Source organism: Colias croceus, chromosome 26 (assembly GCF_905220415.1).
Source record: "Colias croceus chromosome 26, ilColCroc2.1".
Taxonomy (NCBI): Eukaryota; Metazoa; Arthropoda; class Insecta; order Lepidoptera; family Pieridae; genus Colias; species Colias croceus.
Window position 1 is genome coordinate 6,812,615 of NC_059562.1, and position 23,043 is coordinate 6,835,657.

General features: G+C 34.0%; 1 protein-coding gene across 1 annotated transcript; it reads left to right on the forward strand.

Annotated features, from left to right (window-relative positions):
• Positions 1-1,463: 1,463 nt before the first annotated feature.
• Positions 1,464-22,901, forward strand: LOC123703595 (gamma-aminobutyric acid type B receptor subunit 2). The gene is made up of 32 exons (XM_045651683.1): positions 1,464-1,613; positions 3,476-3,630; positions 4,960-5,066; positions 6,165-6,302; positions 6,438-6,605; positions 6,815-6,990; positions 7,983-8,157; positions 8,655-8,733; positions 8,983-9,137; positions 9,468-9,622; positions 10,008-10,154; positions 10,489-10,598; positions 11,615-11,745; positions 11,995-12,117; positions 12,370-12,480; positions 13,238-13,366; positions 13,832-13,927; positions 15,991-16,176; positions 16,911-17,022; positions 17,420-17,510; positions 17,781-17,949; positions 18,339-18,482; positions 18,912-19,086; positions 19,459-19,560; positions 19,993-20,103; positions 20,296-20,368; positions 20,551-20,603; positions 20,681-20,757; positions 21,027-21,107; positions 21,535-21,667; positions 21,984-22,235; positions 22,621-22,901. Coding segments are annotated over exons 1-32 (4,155 nt in total). The 5' UTR covers positions 1,464-1,611; the 3' UTR covers positions 22,860-22,901.
• Positions 22,902-23,043: the final 142 nt, after the last annotated feature.

Consider the following 23,043-nt stretch of genomic DNA (forward strand, 5'->3'; position numbering starts at 1 on the left):
TTAGCTGTGAATTTATTTTATTTTAATTTTTAATCCAAAATTATTATCTCAGGTAAACAGGAGTCATTATTAATGAGGTTTGACTCATCAGACAAATATCTTTCGTAACGTAAATACTTACATATTATTATTTAGGATCGAAGTTAAGGTTTCTATTTATTATAATTTATCGAATAACTTTTAGTCATGTTACGTCATGCACTCCGCAGTGTTTTTTTTTTCATTTGAAATAAAAAAAAAATAGAATCATTCAATCCGTTCCGTATTCAAAAAATATAGTGATTTGACCGCGTCCGCGTCGTTTAAATTTTTACACAATTAATGTAAGAGCAACGAAGATCTTTACCTACATATTTTTCAATTTTCTATGAATACTTTGATAATAATAATAATTATTGTACTTACGAGGTAAAAATAAATTTATTTATATTAATTATTATAGTTATATACTTAGTTCCAATCGTAGTATTTAGTAATGACTTGCTCTGTGGTAATGACCAATAATTATTTAAACAAGAGTAAACAAGGTTTTGATTTAAAATTCTTTAAAAAATACCTAGGTACTTGATAAAATTTTTGTTAAAATAGTGTATTTTCGTTGTCACGTATTGCGCTATCCAATATAAATACGAATATAGATATAAGTACAAGTGTATTTTTAAATCTAACAATATTGAGTATTACACAACTAAATACAACAAAACATAATATGTAAATTATGTATTAAATAACATATAAACTAGATGAAGCAGCTACCTCTATAATAATATAATACTAGGTATGTTTAGAGGTTCTATTTAGACATTAGAGCTAAGATTTGCCCAACTATCTGAGTGTGGCTGGGTTTACCTAGCCCGGGCCAGCCGCACTGCGCATGTCAAGATAAACAAGCTCTAGTGATGGCGGCAGTCGATAAATAATTTAATAATTTTCCTAAAAATAGCGACTGCCTATAGAAAAATCTATTGACATGGATGTGTTTGTGTTTTTTTTAATAAAGTTTGCTAACATAGGTATGTAAAGGAGTAGGTAATCCGTAATAGGTATTGACTTAAGTTTATCAAAGTCTGTCTTTCTTTTTATATCTAATGTTTTCACGACAGACATTTTAAAATGATGTTGAACTATTTTATAACCTAAACCTTTTACATATTATGTGGATAATATTATCGCAGAAAAATATTTTTTGATTTCTAAAAATACAGGAACAGGTCCTGAAAATCAATATATTAATATGATGCATATTTACATGTGTCACGCGAGAAAATCCATTGGCTGGAGTTGGCATATTTCTGAACTATAAAATAAAAAAATATGTACTTGTTGCATTACAGTAATTTAGCGTTAATTTCTATCGATATACTTACATCACTAGCAAGGCACCGCGATCGATACCTTCAAAGCCTAATTTTATCGTGAGCTCGGTGCCCCGTGAATTACAAAATATAAATTATTTAAAATTATTTTACAAAAATCAACAATGATGGATATTGGTGTAAAGATTTACAATTCAAAATCAAATTCTAGGTATAAAATATGAGTGTCTGCAATAATTAACATTATCACGTGATAGTGCGTAAATTTTATAGTTTTTCTCCTTAAGTTATAAAAATGTAAGTATAAGTACCTACATTAGGTACCTAATAGATAATATTATTGGTTTTATCTAAAACCAATAATATTATCTATTAGGTACCTAATTAATAAATTAATCTTAATTTATTTTTTCAGATTGTTTTCCGAATACGGTTACCTATGTCGTTGGATTATCTTTTCCACTCCAATTTCAAATCCTTTCGGATTTGTTTTTTGATAAGAGCCTGTTACATCTTTAATAATTTGACTATTTATTAAAATTAAATAATTCAATTCAATTGATTAAACTGAAACAAAACTAAGATACCTACTTATCTGCTTTTATTCATACAAAATAAATGTTAGGTAAATTATTTATTTTTTGGATTTATAATATCAGTAGAGATCGTTCGCGCTTCTCTCACTAAACTTATATCGAGTAGAATCAAATTTACTGATTATATTATTTCATTACTTACCCCTCAACTTTATAAAATACGTACACGTACCTACGCCTACGTATTTTCTTAATGCTTACTTAAATATCGAAAAATAAAACATAAAATTATGGGACACGTGGTTATAACATAGGTACCTACAATTTAAATTATAATTCACTCCCTCTAGTTTTCAAAACACTAATACAAATTTAAAAAAATATTCAAAAAAAATAATATTAAGTATAAAAAAAATGGTACGAAAATAAGTTACGGTCATAGGTTACGGTCGATCTGAGGTCGGGAAGTGGAAGGGGAGGCTCTACGGGCAAAAAACGGGTTTTCTCGATTTCCGGCAACAGTAAAATTTTCTCTCAAATGCAGAATTTCCGATTTTTAATCACTGTGCTTGATATTGAGTCAAAATTTAGTTACATTTTGTGTCAAACATACTAAAAAGTGAAATTGTTTAAATCCATACTTCCATAATATTATAAATGCGAAAGTAACTCTGTCTGTCTGTCTGTTACTCAATCACGCCTTAACTACTGAACCAATTTGTATGAAATTTGGTATAGAGATATTTTGATACTCGAGAAAGGACATAGGCTACTTTTTACCCCGGGACATAGGTGATAGGATAGGTTTTATCCCGGAAATCCCACGGAAACGGGAAGTGGCAACTATGTGGGTTTTTCTTTGACTGCGCAGGGGATGCCGCGGGTGGAAAGCTAGTGTTTAATAATTTTGATTATTAACAACAATGATCTCTTTCTCTATCATACATGTCATAGAGTTTAATAACATAAAAATCTGCATTCATTCATAATTATTTAAAGATAGTTCGCAGTTGTGCAAAATTATTAAAAGTACCTATTTATTAATAAGATAGATTAAATCATCCCTTTAAAATAATAGAACACTATTCATTTATAATAATGATTAAAAAAAAATGAAAATATAATATTATTTTAATAACATGTATCTAGATAATTATTGACAAATATTATTTACTAGCTTCCGCCCGCGACTCCGTCCGCGCGGAATTTGAAATGAAATGAAGCGGAAATGAAGATTTTTTTTTTTCTACGTAATTTTCCGGGATAAAAAGTATCCTATTTTATGCCCAGGATAATAAGGTATAATTATACCAAGTTTCATCGAAATCGAACCGTTAGTTTTCACGTGATGCCTTCACATACCTACAGACAGACAGACACACAGACAGACAGACAAAAATTTTTTTAATCACATATTTGGGTTTGGTATCGATCCAGTAACACCCCCTGGTATTTATTTTTTCAATATTTTCAATGTACAGAATTGACCCTTCTACAGATTTATTATATGTATAGAAGATAATGTTTGATATAAACATCTACACAAACTCACACTACAGTTCCTACAACTGTCCGTTCCGTCAACCCTAAAAAATGTAACTTTTAAGTTCAATTTTGTTCTAGGATGCCAATGGACTTGCTCATCATCTGCTCCATCCTAGGCATCACCCAGGGTCTTCCTCAGAAGCCGAACCTCGACGCCATCTTGAATCGACGTACAGATGTGTACATTGCTGGGTTCTTCCCCTTCGGCAAGGGGGTTGAAAACTCTAACACTGGTATCTATCCATACTGAGACTAAAAGAGGACCAATGTTATAATTAAAAAGGTGTAGATAGGTTACCAACACAACATTCGATCTTAAAAAAAACATCACCATACCGACTGACGTCAAAGTAAGATAGCATGATTCAAGTATTTTGAGCGAAAAAGAGACAACTTCATATCGACGTGCTAACTAGGTACTGCCGAAGCGCTAAAATAACGTACCTACCTATTTACACCTTTTTACCTATAGAATATCATGGAAGAGGACGGTATTATTCATATTTTCTTCTATTCAATTAATACATAATAATTATTTGAAAATTAAAGGCTTATCTGTGACCACGCGGTCAAAAGTCTTTCTCTCTAGACTCTAAGGTACTTAAGTAGTTAAGGGAATAGGTATAAACTATAAACTATAAGCTTACAGTAAAAAAAGCTTCCGACGACTAGAGTGATAGAGTCACTATCGATATTTATTATTTTTCAACAATTACTTTATAAATTTAGATTTTTTTATAATATAACTTAACAACTAACGTAGATAGGTACTAAAATAGTCGGTACTTTTAAATTATCTATAGCTATCGATACAAATTATTTTATCCATTTCCTATAAATAAGTTGCAAGAAACATCAAACTGTACTTAAAGTTCATTCAACTCGATATTTAAATAAATTTAGTAAAACGATCTCATTTAATAGGCGCGTTAATGATATCGTTTGCAAAATCGAAGAAAGGTTCGCCAAAATTCGAAGATCTGTATAATATTACAGTACCAAACTTTTACTTTCAAATTTAATGAGGCTTAATTATTATTAAACTACGTCTTCTTTATCTTATTTTTAGATATCGTTAAAACATTGAAATAATTAATGTACTGTAAAATATAATATCAATTTATTACGGTTGATTTGGATATTTTTTTTTATAGTACTATAATATCAGAATTCATTGAATAAAGTTTGTTTCGATTATGCACTACAGAAAAACTGATTTAGGAAGTTGTGATTCAATATTTCGAATTTTTCTTTTTAATCAAATATTAAATGGCTATAAATGTATATTGTGTACTGGTAGATTCGTAAGAAACTTAGGATATACGCAATAAATAAACTCCAAATAAATCTGAATGATGTCAAGAGTGTATGCACTATGCAACCAATATTAGGATCTCTTTTATAACACAAAATTAAAAAGTTACCCACAGCAATTACTACCTAATTCGTAATACATCGTAATCAATAAACTATCTTTCAATTTAACGACACATAAAAATCATCCACCATAAGATAAAAAATCCAATCTAGAACTGTGTACCAAAGCTATGTGAACACCGCTGTAGGTCGAGGCGTGATGCCGAGCGTCAAGCTGGCGCTGGACCACGTGAACGAGCACGATACTGTGTTGAGAAACTACCGGTTGCATATGTGGTGGAATGATACTGAGGTGAGTGTTATACTGTTACGTGTTATTTGTTACTTGTTACGTGATAATATGTGTTAATTGTTACGTGTTGCTTGTTCCGTATTACGTGTAACTTGAAATATGTTACGTGTTAAATGACTGTAAAGTCTTACTTGTTACGTATAATGTGATAATATGTGTTACTTGTAATTTGTTTATCGTTATTGTTTATTATTGTGACGTATTATATAATAAAAATATCAAATTAAAAAAAAACATATTTACTCGTCACGTGTTGCATGCTTATTGTTATGTATTACATGATACGTGTTATGTGTTACGTGTTACTTGTTGTGCAATATCTATGGATATAAAAACTTTGAAATTATTCACTTTAGACATTCTTATTGAAATGATACTAACGTACAGTTTTCTTAATTAATATCCTATACATTTTATACATAGTTAGATATTCATAGGGTAACCCACAAGATGCCTAAAACTTTTCTGTACCCAGTCACTTAAGTGACATGACCTTACTCGTATGTATGCATTGTTGGTCGATACTAAATGACGGTAACTTTGCGTGCAGACTGTACTTCACATCGATTAGATTATTGACAAGTTCTTACCTTGAATATTGACAAGTTCTTACCTTGAATTCTATTACAGGAATATTGAATAGATAAAATTTATTATATATTTTCAAGTAAAAGATTAAAGTAATCAATTTATATAGGAGCAAAGAAAGTCAATTCTCTTGTGACTAAAGTTTCGACACCAAAATCCGATTATGGAATGGGATTATTACTTAGGCTTTGTCTTACACACTCATAAATTCATACGATATTCCTAATTGTTTTAGGTACATAGTTATTTCAATGTTATTTTTATTGTTTTGGGCACAGTCTCCTAGTTACTGTTATCAATATTGACAGTCCCGTACTTTTTTTGACTATATTCAATATCCTTGATGATTTTATGCATTATTTATTTTCATAATCTCACAGCACACAAAGCTTTCAAAGAAATATTTTTTATGAACTATCAATACTTCTAAAAATTACCCCCTAAAAACATTAATACCTTTGAATAATCAATAATAACAATATAGTCTTATCATAATTTATCCATGAACAGTGCAATGCAGCGGTTGGTGTGAAGTCGTTTTTTGACATGATGCACAGTGGGCCACACAAGTTGATGCTGTTTGGCGCCGCGTGTACACACGTCACGGATCCCATTGCTAAAGCGTCTAAACATTGGCATCTTACACAGGCAAGTTTTTATAATTAGCTTAGCTTTAGTTTTAGCAAGAATGATGTAATAAAGAGAGACAATCGGAACAATTTAATTTCAAAATCCTCGTGCTTTACTAGATACCTATTATTTCCTATTACAATATAATTTTAGTTGTCCTACGCGGACACGCACCCAATGTTCACAAAAGAGGCGTTCCCAAACTTCTTCCGCATCGTACCCTCGGAGAACGCTTTCAACATCCCGCGGATTCGCCTGCTCGAGCACTTCAACTGGACCAGGGTTGGCACGCTGTACCAGAACGAGCCGAGATATGCGCTGGTTAGTGAATTATTTTTTGGTGTAATAGAGTCAGGCAGTTTGCTATAACACACACACATACCTACTTAATATGTTCAAATTGCTATGTTGTTGCTTATGGTAAAAAATGTTTTATTTCAACTCATATTCTTATTCTAAATATTCCGGAATTAACGGAATGTGATGAACATAACTGAAATGTAAACTTAATGGTATTTTAAATTTTCCAGGCTCATAATCGTCTACTCGCTGATTTAGACAATGGAAGTTTCGAGATCGCAGAAACTCAAAGTTTCGCAACTGAAGTTAGAACAGCGCTGAATAAACTGAAGGAAAAGGATATAAGAATTATTTTGGGCAACTTTAACGAAACTTGGGCGATGAGGATCTTCTGTGAAGCTTACAAGTATGTCATTTCATTTATAACCAATAACCATAATAATAATATGTCCATTGTCCATAGTGCACAGTTAGTTATGAAGCGTATTGAAAATAATTTAACAGCTTATACTTAGTATACAAAAACTAACTGGTAAAGATCGATAGAACCTTTTCATAATCAGTGAGGAAAAAATTCGATATAACTGTTATTACCCGATCAAATGTACTAATAATCAGGCAAAGTAGCTTATATTAAGCGACCAAAGCTACTTATAATCGGTACACATGTCGAAACTAACTCATATTACGCGACCAGACTTACTTATATTCGGTATATATGCTGAAACTACCTCATATTACGCGACCAAAGCTACTTATAATCGGTACACAACTACACATGTCGAAACTAACTCATATTACGCGACCAGACTTACTTATATTCGGTATATATGTCGAAACTAACTCATATTACGTGACCAAAGCTACTTATAATCACTATAAATATCGAAACTTACTCATATTACGTGACCAAAGCTACTTATAAGTTATAATAGCTATACATGTCGAAACTAACTCATATTACGTGACCATAGCTAATTATAATCGCTATACACATCGAAACTAACTCATATTACGCGACAAAACCTACTTATAATCGGTATACATGTCGAACTTACTGGTATTACAAATTCAAATAAAAATTCGAATTACATTTACTTAAAATAAATTTACAGCTACTTATAAAAATTTTGATGAAAATTTATTTGCTTTGACGTAACTAAGACCGTGAAAGCATTCAATTCTACTTATAATCAGTAAATAGTTCAAACTCACTGATATTAGATAAACATAATATTAGCATAACACGACCACACCTACTCATAATCATTACACTATTAATTGGCAATTGGCCTTTTATTGCTTTATTAGTTAAACATAAGTAATAAAGATTCGAAAGTGCTTCTAATTGAATAAATGAATGTTTGAGTTTGAGTTTATTATACCTACAACCTGTAGGCTGGAAATGTATGGTCGTGCGTACACCTGGCTCCTCTTGGGCACGTACAGCCACAAGTGGTGGCAGCGGCGCGCGCCCTGCGCTCAGCGGGAACTCGCCGCCGCGTTGGACACCGCCATACTGACCGATCTGCTGCCCTTGTCTACCACTGGGGAGACCACTGTGTCGGGGATTGTGAGTAGTACTGAAACACAGACACACTGACAGGAAATATTGAAAGTCAAAATGGATATAACATCAAAAGTCAAAATTAATAGTGCATAAATATCTTATCTTCTTAAAGGATGATTCACGGTACACCGTGTCGTGATCGGGTTATCGGATAGTCAAACTTTGTTGTATGTATACTTTTTTTAGAAGTGATTTCTGCCTGACCTAGTGCCAGAAGCTATGCCTGACCTACCCTGGGGCCCAGACGGGACACGGTGTTGAAATATCGATGGATATATTGTTTCATTTCATTTCTTCCCCAAATCCGGCATGGTCCAGCCCCTCATGTGCATTCTTTAAGAAAATAAGATTTTTATGCGCTGTATGAATTTTTTACTTTTGGTGTTTCCTATCCGACCGTCATTATCGCTAGTTTTTTTACCTTTATATTTGCAGACTAGTTTTTGACTCGATTATTACTTATATTGATCTTGTAAAACATAATTGACAATACTTTTCAGACAGCAAAAGATTATCAAGTGGAGTATGACCGAAGACGAGGCGTCGAATATTCCAGGTTCCATGGCTACACGTACGATGGTGAGTTAGGTTTTTTCTTCTGACTACTATTAATTACTATCTAATTTTCCCCTTTTGCGATTTTTGAATTATTTTCCAATGTTTTAACTATTTAAAAACCTTACTTCTTAGTGAATTGTAAATCTGAAATTAAAATAGAATAAGCAATATTATATTTGATGGCCTTAAATTATTGATGGCCAGTAGTTTCGTTTAAATCGATACCCATTATTGGTATATTAGTAAAAAAGATTTTAATTTAACTTGCAGGCATTTGGGCAATGGCTCTAGCGATTCAAACGGTAGCTCATCGCGTGAAGTTGAAATACAAAGAGAGGACAGTACAAGACTTTCGCTACCGAGACAAGGAGTGGGAGCAATTGTTTCTGGATGCGCTCACTAATGTCACTTTTGAAGGAGTTACGGTAGGTGGAGCTGTTGAATTTTAGCGAAAATAAGATTATGTCAGAAATGGTATTGACATAATATAGCAAAATAAACGAAACGTTTACTTTTAAGTTTTAACGCTTAAATTTAGGTTAAATTCAACAGATGTATTTATAGACATGGAAAACATTGGTAAATTTTTTTAAATAAATTAGTACCTTTGTAAATAGAATTAATGCAAGCACTTCATAAATCATCAGTTCCAACTAATTTCGATAATGTTATTCTTTAAGTTTTTAGAAGAAATAAAAAGTAAATCGATTTGATTTCATAAGCATCGTCATACAGCTTAAAATTTTAATTATTAGGGTCCTGTACGTTTCTACGACAACGAGCGCAAGGCTTCCATTCTTTTAAAGCAGTTCCAAGGAGACCTGGTGGGGGAAGTGAAGGTTGGAGAATATTGTGCTGAGAGAGATCACCTCGACTTGAGCAGTGGAGACCCTTTCAAGTGGATTGGGAAGTAAGTTGTAAGAATTTGTAGGTGGTGTTCAGCAGGGGTGTGTTGTTGGTCCTGATTTATTCCATAGATATGTAAATGATTCATAGTGACTTTGATCGTGGTAATGTAAATATTAAATTGGTTGGTAGTGATGTTATATTTGTGTTATCTTTGTTTGCACTATTTTTAAGTATAATACTTATGTAATAACTGGAAATTGAATATGAAGGATACAGCAAAATTGATATTTACTCATACCAATATATTTTCATAAAGAAATTAAATGTAATTCACCCGTTAAATTTTTAAGTATAATATAATGAATTTCTGTTATTCTTATGAGAGTGTTTTATCCATTTTTGAATTCTATCTAAAAAAAATTCATTAATTAACCAATTAATTTCAGGAACCCACCAAAAGACCGCACCCTCCGTTTGATCGAGCACACGCAAGTGAATCTGACGATCTACATCGTGCTGGTCTCCTGCTCCTGTATCGGCATCCTGCTGGCCACTGGCTTCCTTGCTATGAATATACATTATAGGAATCAGAGGTATTTTATTTCATTCATAATTAATAAGAGGATAGAAATTTATGATTATTTTAAAAATTATGGTCTCCTACTAAAACATCTATCGACATAACATAAAAATTGATATTTTGGAATGTACAAAATTGAAATTATACGTAATATTAACTTAGTTAAAAATAGTTTTAATTATGTCAATTGAAACAAATATAAAATATGATTTCTAACGATTCAGTTACGTTTAGTTTTCGAAAAAAGTGTATTGTTAACATTAATTTTACATTGTATTAAAATCATTAACAAGAAAACTTAACACACATCACCACAATACAATTTACTCGTACCCCAAATTCCTCAGGTACATAAAAATGTCGTCTCCACACTTGAACAATCTCATCATCGTGGGCTGTATGCTTACGTATATGAGCGTCATCTTCCTCGGCCTCGACTCCAGCCTCAGTAGCATCGGTATGTGCCACGCCACAAATACACACTAACTCATGTTTATCATTTCTCTATGCGATACAGAGCGTGTGTGCTGACACGTGTCAGAAGTGAAACTTCTTTGGCAAGATCCAAATCTAAATCGTCACCTTCATAGCGTGACGGAATTGCTATGATGTGACCTTGAAATTTTACTCCTAAAGAAGTTTCACTTCGAAATAAATAAAATTTGAAAACGAGCACTCGATTCGCATGTCGCTGGCACTAGTCACGGTCTCATCGTCTCCATTATTCTTAGGTCTTTCTCAGGAAGTCCCGCGTGGAGGTAACAGCTTTGTCCCGACCCTCGCTAGCGCTTCGCCCCCGGGAAGTCCCCGACCAAATTTTGGGAACCCTGTAGCATGATTCTGAGAAAGGCCTAGGCTCATCTAGGTCGACGTTTCCAATCTTTGGTTCTATCCTCTTTCCATCTGCGTGCTTTTGGTGGTTTGTCGTGTGCTGTTTTTTTATTTCGTGTGTTTGTTTGTGTCAGTAACATTGTCATTTTTATTACTTATCATGTTAATGTGTTTTGCTTTTTTCTTTATGTGTTGCGCGTGTTAAATCATGCTTTTATATGCTACTGTGAATAGTTAAAATATTACTGCCCTAAAACCCATCTACTTCTAAGTGTCTGTCTTTTAAGTTCCAAATAATCTTGTTAAAATTCCTATCCTGACCTTTTAATGTGTGTGATTAAGGGTGTGTATTAAATGAGTGATTTAAAAACCCAATTTCCTTTAGTTTAACTTTAAAAGAATATGACATTTGTTTCTTTTTCACCTGAAGCCCAAAATTTTCTGAAGTAACTAATATTTGTAAAATGTGAAAGAATAGTTTTCGTTCTTATTTGTTTTCCGGTTAGACAATTTCAGAATCTGGGTTATTAGATTAACCTCAGTGATGTAGGATTAGTACAGGACTATTCATTCGCATTCCAGATATCAAATACTATAAAAATAACTACATAGAAACTATTAAAAATATTATTTAATCGGTAGCGGCGTTTCCATACATATGTACGGCACGAGCGTGGCTCCTGATGGCAGGATTCAGTTTAGCTTTTGGCGCCATGTTCTCTAAAACTTGGCGCGTTCACTCCATCTTCACTGACGTCAAACTTAATAAGAAGGTATGTTTTAATATTCTGATTATTTATTTTATGGAACATACTATATATTGTTATGTAATGTTGAACTTTGATTAAATAGCCAAATCAATTAAAAATCCTATTCCTATTATTCCATCAATACTAAGTACTATAACCGAATGGAATCTTCTAATTATGTATTATTCTATTTTCTTTTACCAATATATGCAAACTTACTCTATTTCCAAAGTTCAAACAAAAAATCTACTGACACTAACTTGATTATTTTAGGTAATTAAAGACTACCAGCTGTTCATGGTGGTAGGGGTCCTATTATGCGTGGACCTGGCCATCATGACCACCTGGCAGATATCAGACCCTTTCTACAGAGCCACGAAACAGATGGAAGCTTATGTAAGATTTATTCTAGTTTGGGTATTTCATATTTCTTTTGTAAAAATGTGTTAGTATTCTAATCTGTAGCTTTAGCTGAAGTGAATTTCCAAAATACCTATAAGTTTTTGCGCAATTTCTTCACCAAATATTAAAGCATTATGATAATCTAATTTTTTGTCAGTCTGTTAATGAAACATATGAAGAGGAATATATAAATATCTTACCTGTTACATTTTGGTAAATATTTTGATAAAGGTGATGTGATTTCAGCCCCATCCAACAAGTGAAGATATCGTTATAGTACAAGAGAATGAATATTGCCAGTCGGAACGAATGCCCATATTTATTGGAGTTATTTATATCTACAAAGGATTATTATTGGTAAGTAAAATATACGTTAATATTACACCTTTTCCCAGAACATTTAAGTTGTTGTCAGTAGAATGAATTAAAAGAGATCTATTAACGTAGATCTATCATCATAATATTGTTTGGAGATATATTTTATTAATTTTACCAGTGTTTCTAGTTCAACGTTATTCTTTAAGGTTTAATAATAGAGAAGAGATTATAGAGTAGTTCGAAGACATGTTCGTGGTCACGACCATGGTAATAAATAAGACCATGGTTGCTATGGTCATGGTCATAGTCACGGTCATGACTAGTTACAAACCTTCTAGACTGGCCCGTTGGCTTGGTTGGTAGTGGCCCTGCCTTCCAAGTTAGAGGTCGTGGTTTCGATTCCCACCCGGGGCAAATATTTATGTGATGAACATAGATGTTTGCTCGGTGCCTGGGTATTTATTATCTATATAAGTATTTATTTAAAACTAGTGGTCCGCCTCGGCTTCGCCCGTGGTACTTATTTCGCAAGAAAAGGTAGCCTATGTCCTTTCTCGGGTATCAAAATATCTCCATACCAAATTTCATGCAAATTGGTTCAGTAGTTTAGGCGTGATTGAGTAACAGACAGACAGACAGACAGAGTTACTTTCGCATTTATAATATTAGTATGGATTGTATTTATATGTATGTTTATCAGCCATCTGATTTCCATAACACAAGCGAAAGCTTAGTATGGGATCAGATCGAGCCGTGTGTGAAAATCGTGCTGATATATTAAAAAAAACCGTTGCAGGTGTTCGGTGCGTTTCTCGCGTGGGAGACGCGTCACGTGTCCATCCCGGCGCTCAACGACTCGAAGCACATCGGCCTGTCCGTGTACAACGTGCTCATTATGTGCATCATGGGCGCGCCCATAGCGCTGGTCAGTTCGTGATCGTGACTTTATTGTGTTGTCATCATCATCATTATCATCACCAACACTATTGATTGACACATTTGAATAAATGAATGTTTGAGAATTGTCATTCTTATTTTAATCACAATCAATCACAATAATTATAGTGATCATTACAAAATTATGATCATTAAAATCATAATCATAGGAAACATTGCCAAGATTATTCATACTTATGGTTATACTTTTATTTGAATGTATTATATTTTTATGTTTATTGTATTGTATATAGTATTATATTTAGTTGAATGTTTATTAAAAAAAAATACGATTTTTTTCTTTCCTTCTTTCATAGTCACGCTCATGAGATCATTGTCATTAACGTGGTAATGGTAAGGTTATGGGCGTCGTCACGTTCATAGCCGTGGTCATATTATCATAGCTGTATTTCGATAATAATGTGTAGAAAAATTGTAATGTGTTTTTTTTCAGGTACTAGCTGATCACAAGGATGCGCTCTTCGTATTGATCTCAATTTTCATCATTTTCTGCACAACCGCTACTCTTTGTCTGGTGTTTGTTCCAAAGGTACGTTTACCTATTTATTTTCCATTATTTAAAAATATGAATTTATTAAATTTATCAAAAATGTATTCAATTAAAATATGTTCACTTCTTTTTTTATTAAGTAATACAATAATTAATAACAGAGTACATGTTTGTACTACAACTACCACTAGTATCTACGGATATAAGTAACAAAAAAACTGTTATGTGATGTGTGACTATGACCTCCCCTGAGTATGTATGATCTGTCTACTGCAATTTAAGAACACTTTATGTAAACTGATATACACACCTACACATATGATTAATCACACAAACATATACACTTGCGCACACACTCACTCACACACACTCACATACACACCCACTCATGCGCGCACACACACTAGCATACTCACATTCATACCTTTAAGATTTGGTAGGATTTAGATTTAAATTAAAATTAAAATATATTTTTCTTTTCTCTTTATTTTTTGTATTAGTGTTTTTTAAGTAAAATTGTCTTCTGATAAGATTTGTATAATTTTATGCATTATTTAGGTACGTACACTTGTGTATTCTCGTATGATATCCGCGAGGGGGGCTGGTGACCTGTACCTCAGACTTCTATGTAGTCTATTTCAGGCACCAGTTTCTCACAACGTTATCTTCTACTATACATTGTGTAGTATTACTAAGTTTTTGTAACCTTTTAATGTTGTGAGAACCAAATAAAGACGATTTTATTATTATTATGTGTATCTCATCCATAATGCTCGGGTACCACCAGAAGGACGGTACCCGGATCTTTGGAAGGCTTACGTGGGGACACGGATCCAACACGCAGAGGCCCTTTGAGACTTTTAATGTGTTGGGGGACACCAGCCGCAGCCTGCCCATGACTGCACTATAGAGATACAGTCCTAGGCAGTCTGCGGCCGATGTAGGACTATTTCGAGATGTGGAAAACAAAATGAACTGGGCTATGGAGTGGGATGTTAAGTGGGCCGGTATTTGGGGACTATTGGAAACTATGGCACCTGCCTTTCTACTAAAAGAAAGTAAAAATATGTTGGCAGGTGGTGACTCGCCCTCTCACTGTATGGGCCCCCGAAATAAGTCGCTGCAATAGTGCGACAAGGGGGCAACATATTGCGAGCAGCTAAGGGTGGAGAGGCGTCCCTGGACTTTAAACTACGATCACGCGCTCCCTGAGGGTCCAGCATCACGTGCCCACTCGCCACTTACGCTTCGCATCCACCCTTCGAGCTAAAAGCTCTCGCGACTCCACTCTGGCCGGCCGGTTAAGGCAAGCCAGAGGTGGGGGTCCTGTCCTCGTCAGGCTTCACTCCGACCGGCCGGTGAAGGCAAGCCGGAGATGAAGACAGGGGCCTCCCCCGGGAGCACTCGGTTCCCGCGGGGTCGCTACTCCCCGACACCCCGCCACAAGGTGTCCTGCGGGTTGACTGATTGCACGGGTGGAATATCTATTGTCACGTAAACAATAGATATCCCAACCGTGGGCGATGGGGTCGTCACATCCCTACGCCCTTATTATTATTATTATTATCTGTGACTATGACTTGCGATAAAGTAACACGTTTTATCGTAGGTAACTAAACCGTTGAAAAATTTACAGATTCAACGTGTTACTGATTTCAAGAACATGCTACGTTTCGAACGCGTGATTCTTTTTTGTGTCTCACAGTAATAGTTTTTTGGTATACGCGCAGAATTTAACTGAATTAGATACTCGAACAAAGCTAGTAATAGTTTGTAGAAGTGAAACTTGAAGTGAAATATCGTCATGTCATGGCGTAAGGCGACGATTTTGGTATACTTATTTGAATCTTGACAAAAATGTTTCAATTCTGACACGTGTGCTCGGCACACACGCTCTTTTCGATTCAATTTCACGGCTTCGGTAATATCGACATGATTTTAAAAGAGCAACTATGGAGTTTCTTGCCGGTTCTTCTCCACAGATACTGCTTTCCGAATCGGTGGTAAATGTTAAAAATACTTATGTAATGACGATTCGAAAGTGCTACTAAAAGTAGTCTAATTGAATAAATAAATGTTTGAGTTTGAGTTTGTATACCCAGCTACTCGAACTGCGCCGTAACGGGCAGCCAGGTGCAACGGGCACACGTATCCGCGCCACACTGCGGCCTGCGGCCGCACACGAGGTGCGCTCGCCCGGGCCCGAGCTCGAGCGCCGCCTCAAGGAGCTGCGCCACTACAACACGCGCTACCGCCGCACGCTGCAGGCCAAGGAGACCGAGCTGCAGGTGGGCAGTTGAATGAATGAATGAATGAAAAATTCTTTATTGCACACTTAATACAGGATTATAAACTAAGAGCCATACAAGTAATAATATGTACAGAGGGCGGTCTTATCGCTGTAAGCGATTTGCAGTAAGCGGCAGTTGCTTCAAATTCAAATCCAGCTAACAATAAGACCGACTAAATGCTATTTATGACGTCACAGTTTACTATCAGCTGTAAATCACTTCACACTCACAGCCGATAATGAACTACTCCACTTGGATATGCATTAAATAACAAATAGGATCAATGCAGCTGTTCATTATTAGTCGTAAACCAAGTTGGACGTAAAAAGACAAAATAAATTACGTGGTCAACATACGCGGCATGTCTATCCACATCAAATATTAATGAAGTTATCATTGGTAAGGAGTACAGTACACATATGCTGAAAATAATAAGGTAAATCATTCATATATACAATAAACAAAAAGGGACCTAAAGGAGATCCCTGTGGAACTCCAATGTAAATCGAAGCGCTGTGAGATCTTTCTCCATTAAAAGCAATGGTTTGTATCTTATTCTGAAGATACTAAGATATTACATTCTGAAATAATTTTTCATTTCATAATAATTGATGTTCTGCAATAAACTGGACATAGTCTAATGCTTTGGAAAAGTCACAACATATCCTCAAAGCATTTTTAAATTTTTTACGGTGTTTTGCATTTTAAAATAATGATAATAATTATTTTAGATGCTACTCAGCAAACTAGGCGAAGATATCGATGCATCAATAAAGGACGCCAAGTCGCCAGCGACACAACGCACCAAATTGCACATACCTAAAGAAAACATCAGTCATCCTGGTAAGCGTTGTATTTTATTCTTATGAAGGGAACCTTTAAAACATTTTAAAACTGAGTAAGTAATATTAGCAGGATTTTGTAGAATGACGACACATAACTTACAGTATACTTCAAGACAAGCCAATCAGGGACAGCCTTCAGATAGTTCGCAATGTTAGTTAATTTAACGATTTTTTCCAAAAATAATGCCCTGACTTGATCACAATTTTTCGATAGATTACAATTTCGCGAGATAAATTTTAATCTAGCGGTGTTTACAAAGCGGTGCTATATTTATAACAGTACAGTTATGGTAGTGTTTCAAAATACAATAGGAAAGCTGACTATAACTTCTAACTATCCATACACAAAGGTGAAGAAAAATGAACGGATAATAACAAAATATTCTCAATGCCAGAGACGAGCGACATAACATCGACGTGCAGTCTGAGCGCATCCGCGGCGGACAACGAGTTCACCAGCATCGCATCGCAACTACTTGTTGATAAGTAAGTGCTTTGGAAAAGATTAAGAGGAACGAAAGAAAGGAACAAGGAAATAATATAAGAAGGGAATGATTAAATTATAAGGAAATGAAAGTATAAAAAATAATTATGGTATATCCAGTGTCAATTAAAATAAATATTACTTCTCTTTAAACAATCTAGCTGTTTAAAATACATAATGTTTTCGTTTTACTTACATCAAGTAACATAAACATTAAAAGAGATGAAATCCAATCCTGAAAAACTAATACGTATTCTTATTTAAAACATCAGGCCAAAACCAATAGTCCAAGAAGTGAAAGAAGTAAAGGAACCAAAGAAAGAACAGACAAAGAACGTATCCTTCAAGAACCACCTCGACTACACCAGCCCACCTTCTTCCAAAGCCGTGCCGGAGAAGGACCAGCTAGCTAAATTACCTTATGGATGGTCTGCGAATGAGGTTTGGTGACTTTTTAGCACGATTTTATTAGTTTCACGTACATATTATGTTTGTAAGTTAATACATAACCGACTCCATTAGACTGATTTTGATTCACTTTAAACGGACAGATTTAATTCATAATTTGTACACTAAATTAATTATTAAGTTTATTTAATAACATGTCATAAATATTATTCTTTGACATGAGCAAATTATTTAGTAATTAAAGGAGACAAGCCTATGGTAATTTATTACTTTGTATTCCTATATTCTTCTCAAGATACAGCACTTTTGAAAATATATATTTTCTCCAATAAAAAGAACTTTAAAGGATTGACTAATTTAGGGACGAAATAAAATGTAAAGAATAAATAAAATTATCTCAAAATTGTAATCTCTTTATTCAGGAAGAACTTCCTAAACCAGAGCCAATAAAAGCCGAAACTAAAACAATCCCAGCGCTGAAAACCAGCACCGCTGACCCGGCCAAGTCAGTGCCGACCAAGTTACAGGAACCCATGTATATTAAGACTGCACCCAAGGTTAATAAGGTAAGATTTAATTATGGAATAGTGATAAGAGGGTGAAATGGATGTTGAACGAAGTTTTGAAATTTTAAATTTGAACTGTTATCAGTTGTTGTACATAATTTCTGATGTCTTATTTCCCGTATATTGTGTAACACTAAAATAATAGATCAAATTTTAAATTTTGTTACGGAATATTGTCAATAATTATGGCATTATTCAATAAAGATACATTCCCATACAGGGCCGTGGCCTTAATACAAATAGAAAATTTACTATAAACAGTGAAATCATACAAATGGCTTTCGATGTGACTTTCGAAAATATATTTAGCGTACAGTGAACGAGTACTTACAATGGAAACGCCTACCATCTTAGACAAAAACAACAAATCGTTTATATTAATGCAATATTTCTGGGAATTAAACTAAACAAAATTGTACCTACCTCCAGACGCCAGAACTCCAGAAAAAAATCAAAACCCCCGAGGGTATGAAGACCCCACCAAGAGAATCCCGTACCCGTGCCCATAGACGCAGTGGATCTGGACATGTGCTGCTGTCTGACCTCATGAGGGTGTCTTCTGATGACCAGGAACCACCTCCAGGGTTGGAGAGGAAGGTTATTGGTAAGTGTTAGTACAGTGAACTTTTCTTAAAGATATTTACTTGAGAGTATCAAAATTCAACATTTTAATAAAATAAAATATGCTTAAGAGACAATCACTAAAATATAGTTATTCGTAAAAAATGTTATATTTTCAATGTTTCTGAATTTTATATAATCAGTAGCCACATAAATATGTAAATATAATAAAGCGAAGGAAATAATAATAAACGATAAGGACGTATAGTTATATTTTTCTCGATATTTTCATAATCACATCATCTAAACAAGAAAAAAAATCTTTCTTACTTTCAATTCATTTTATCTATGTAAATTTTTGTATAATATACATTATATAGGTAATAATATAATGAACATAATTTGTATATTACAGGCCAAGAACGAGACCCGCCCATACCTCCGAAACCGAAACAAGAACCTGAAGATATCCTCGACATTGATCTAGATTATTCGTCAATGGAAAGAAGGAAATCTTGTAAGTTTTTGATTTTATAAACTGTTTTCAACTTAAATTCACAACGCTGGCCAAGTGTGAGTTGATTTTAATATCGTAAATGTTATCTTCTAAAATGGTTCTGGGTTGTAGATTTGATAATATTCCATAATTTTATTTACAACAAGCTGTGCCCCGCGGTTTTACCCGCATTGCTTCGCTCCTGTTGGTCTTAGCGTGTTAGTCTTCCTCGATAAATGAGCTATCTAACACTGAAATATTTTTTCAAATCGGACCAGTAAGTTCTTGAGATTAGCGTATTCAAACAAATAAACTTTTCAGCTTTATAATATTAAGTAACAAGTTACAAGTATAGATAATTAACTATTTAATACGACCAATTTATTAACCAAATTTTCTAGTAACGAAAAGGAAAACCTTTTTTTTAATTTTCTTACTTTACTTACTGTCTAGGTCAGAGAAAAGATTCAGAGAGGAGAAAGAAAGAGAATTACATCGTGGTACAAAGTGACCTGTGGGACACCAACACGTTCCAGTACACGTGCCAAAAGTCGCCGCAATCAGGTAATACTCACTCTTAAAGTCAAACCAAACTTAAACAATTACTCTAATTTCATGAGGTTGTGAATAGATGATGATTATGTCCGTCGTAATTTAAAGAAGAACTTCTCTGAGCGTATATACATATTTAAATAATTTAATACCATTTTGCTTTAATTTTGTGGTTGTATATATGTTTTTTTTTTTTTATTTCAGCGCATGCACACTCGCCAATACAGCGAAGTGTATCTGAGAAAAGTCGACAGCAGTCTTCACCTCGCCATCACAGGTTTGAAAAATTAATTTAAATTATACTTAAGTAAATGTAAGTTTAATTCAAGATAAAGTTAAGAAAATAGGTATTAAAGTTTAATATATTGAACATCCATATTTGCTGAGAGTAAATCAAAAGTAAAAAAATTAGCAGGTATAAAATACAGCTTTTGTTCAAAATATTTATTTTTCTTTCAGAGACAGTGAAACGAAAAACGAAAGGAGAGCATCCAATGCATCAATTAATCATAGTACGTACTTTTTTGACAATATTTTGCGAAAAAAGTTGAAAAAATTAATAAAATAAAATATTGTTTTATTTTTACAGCGGGTACAATGAGGGTGGGAACACCAGAAGGATATCGAGAGGCTGAAACACTGCGAATGACAGACCGGCTGTCTAAGGTAAGGTTTTTGTAATTACTAACACATTCATATTCAAAACAATCCAAGTTTTTGAATATTTAAACCCCATAGTAAAACGTTTGAAATCATAATATTAATTTATTTCATAGATTTTTAACAGAAAAAGTCTTCCATATCCGTCTTACATTTTAACTATATGACTCTCTTAATTGTAACCTTCAAGTTTTCTGAATATTTAAATCAATAATAAATAACAATCAGCTTTCTTTAATAAATTAGCGTCATTAATGTTATAATAAAATGTCCAGCGTCGTGGCTCGGAGTTCCCTCAGCCAGTGAGCACTCCTCCGTATCAGACCCTCACCAAGAGGAGACAGTCCACTGCACAGGTACAGTACTTCACTTTTATTTTAAATTCTAATCCATCATTTGATTAATAAACAAAAAGCAGTTATAATGTTACCAGTCACTTTAAAGAAAGCACAAAGCTTAGAATATTTATAGCGATATTTCACTTAGTAATACCGTTCAAAAATCTACAGAATTAGTCCAGTTTGTTATTGTGACAAAAAATAAATAAAAGTGTGCGTGTGCCGAACACACGTGTCAGAAGTGAAACTTCTTTGGCAAGATTCAAAGATATCAAAATCGTTACTCCATTACGTGACGATATTGCCATAATGCGACCTTTAAATTTTACTCTACTCTACGCCTAAAGAAGTTTCACTTCAAATATATTATTAGTATAGAAAATAAAATATACCACTTACAACCTACAATGGCTCAAAATTAGTAATTCAAATCATTATTTTCTAGATAAGGTATCAAGAAGAGAAGCCGGAGAGAATAGAAGTGCAGAAGAAAGAAGAGCGGAAAATTCTGGAAAAGACTAAAGAGATACAGGAAGATAACTGGAAGCCAGATCCTGATACTATTAGAGTTTCTAAAGGTAGGGTTTAGCTAATTTTCTGTGTTCTGAATAGTGAAATTGTACTTCTATAGATTTATGTCGGGAAAAATGATAAAAAAAATCTCCTTTTCACCATTTTTTATATTTTTTGTCGTTAAAATAAGAATAAAGAGCGGCATAATATTATGTATGTCTGAGGAGGTTCTCAATTCGTCGGAATCTTCTATTTTTTATGTATCAACAGTCTTTTATTTTTTTTATAATTCGGTACTTTCAGGGTCTGAGTAACAAAAATCCAACTGCAATTACCTATACATAGTCAACAATACACCAAAAACATCATCATTATTTCCAGGCCAAGAATCCCCAGCAAAGCGTCTCCGGCAAGAAGCCGAACCGCTCAAACGAGCAAACGAAGCCCGTCTCTCACAAGCCGCACCGACCCGAGTATCACAAACACAAGTGCCACAGGCACAGGTGCCACAAACAAAAGTGCCACAGTCACAAGTGCCACAAACACCGTATGTGCCACAAGTGCCAACAACTCGTGCGCACGCGCATCCGCCACATCATAAGAGTAGTCCTAATGTTGCTGCGCGGAAGAGTGGTGAGTAATATATCACACAAAACCACATAAAAATAGTCATTTACCGATAAAATATATTTTCATTATGGCAATTCCCATACTTGTGCCTGTGTATAATTCACTTCCTTCCCTCGATTTTAGTAAGCCTTATTACTTTTTTTTTGTTTTTGACGTAAAACAAAATGAGAACGCAATGTTTTAATGATTTAATTAATGATGTAGGTAATAATAGTTAAGGAATAAAATTATTAAACTGAACACACTCCCTTTTCTTTATATAAAAATAACACATCTAAACCATCATCGTAGCTATCTTATTCGTTATAATATTACTTATATACATTTCATTATTCAATCATGATTTCATCCAATAAAATATGTACTCAATAATAACATTTATCAACAGAATCAGCAAGTACCCGCGAAGAGCGCAAATCGTACACACGCGACTCCAAGCGACAAGACTCCGACCGCAAAATGTACACAGCCAGTTCCGAATCAGAACTATTCGAGTACGCCATACTTCCGATATTCCAGAAACTTCTCACAGAACGACATAAGAGCCAACCACACGGTTTAAACCTTAGTTATGGCGTCAGTTGTCCGAATATATCGATAAAATGCGATATCGTTGAATATCTGTAGCTTTTGACTGATTTTTTTATCTGTGCGCCATTTTTAAACGCGGGAGATCTACCTACTAACTATTTACAAATTACAATGTATTAAAAATATTAAATAAATTACTGATAAAAAGTGCAAGAAAAGACATTATTAAAATGTTATAAAATAAAGATAATGGCCAACAAAGTTATAATTTCTTCGCACA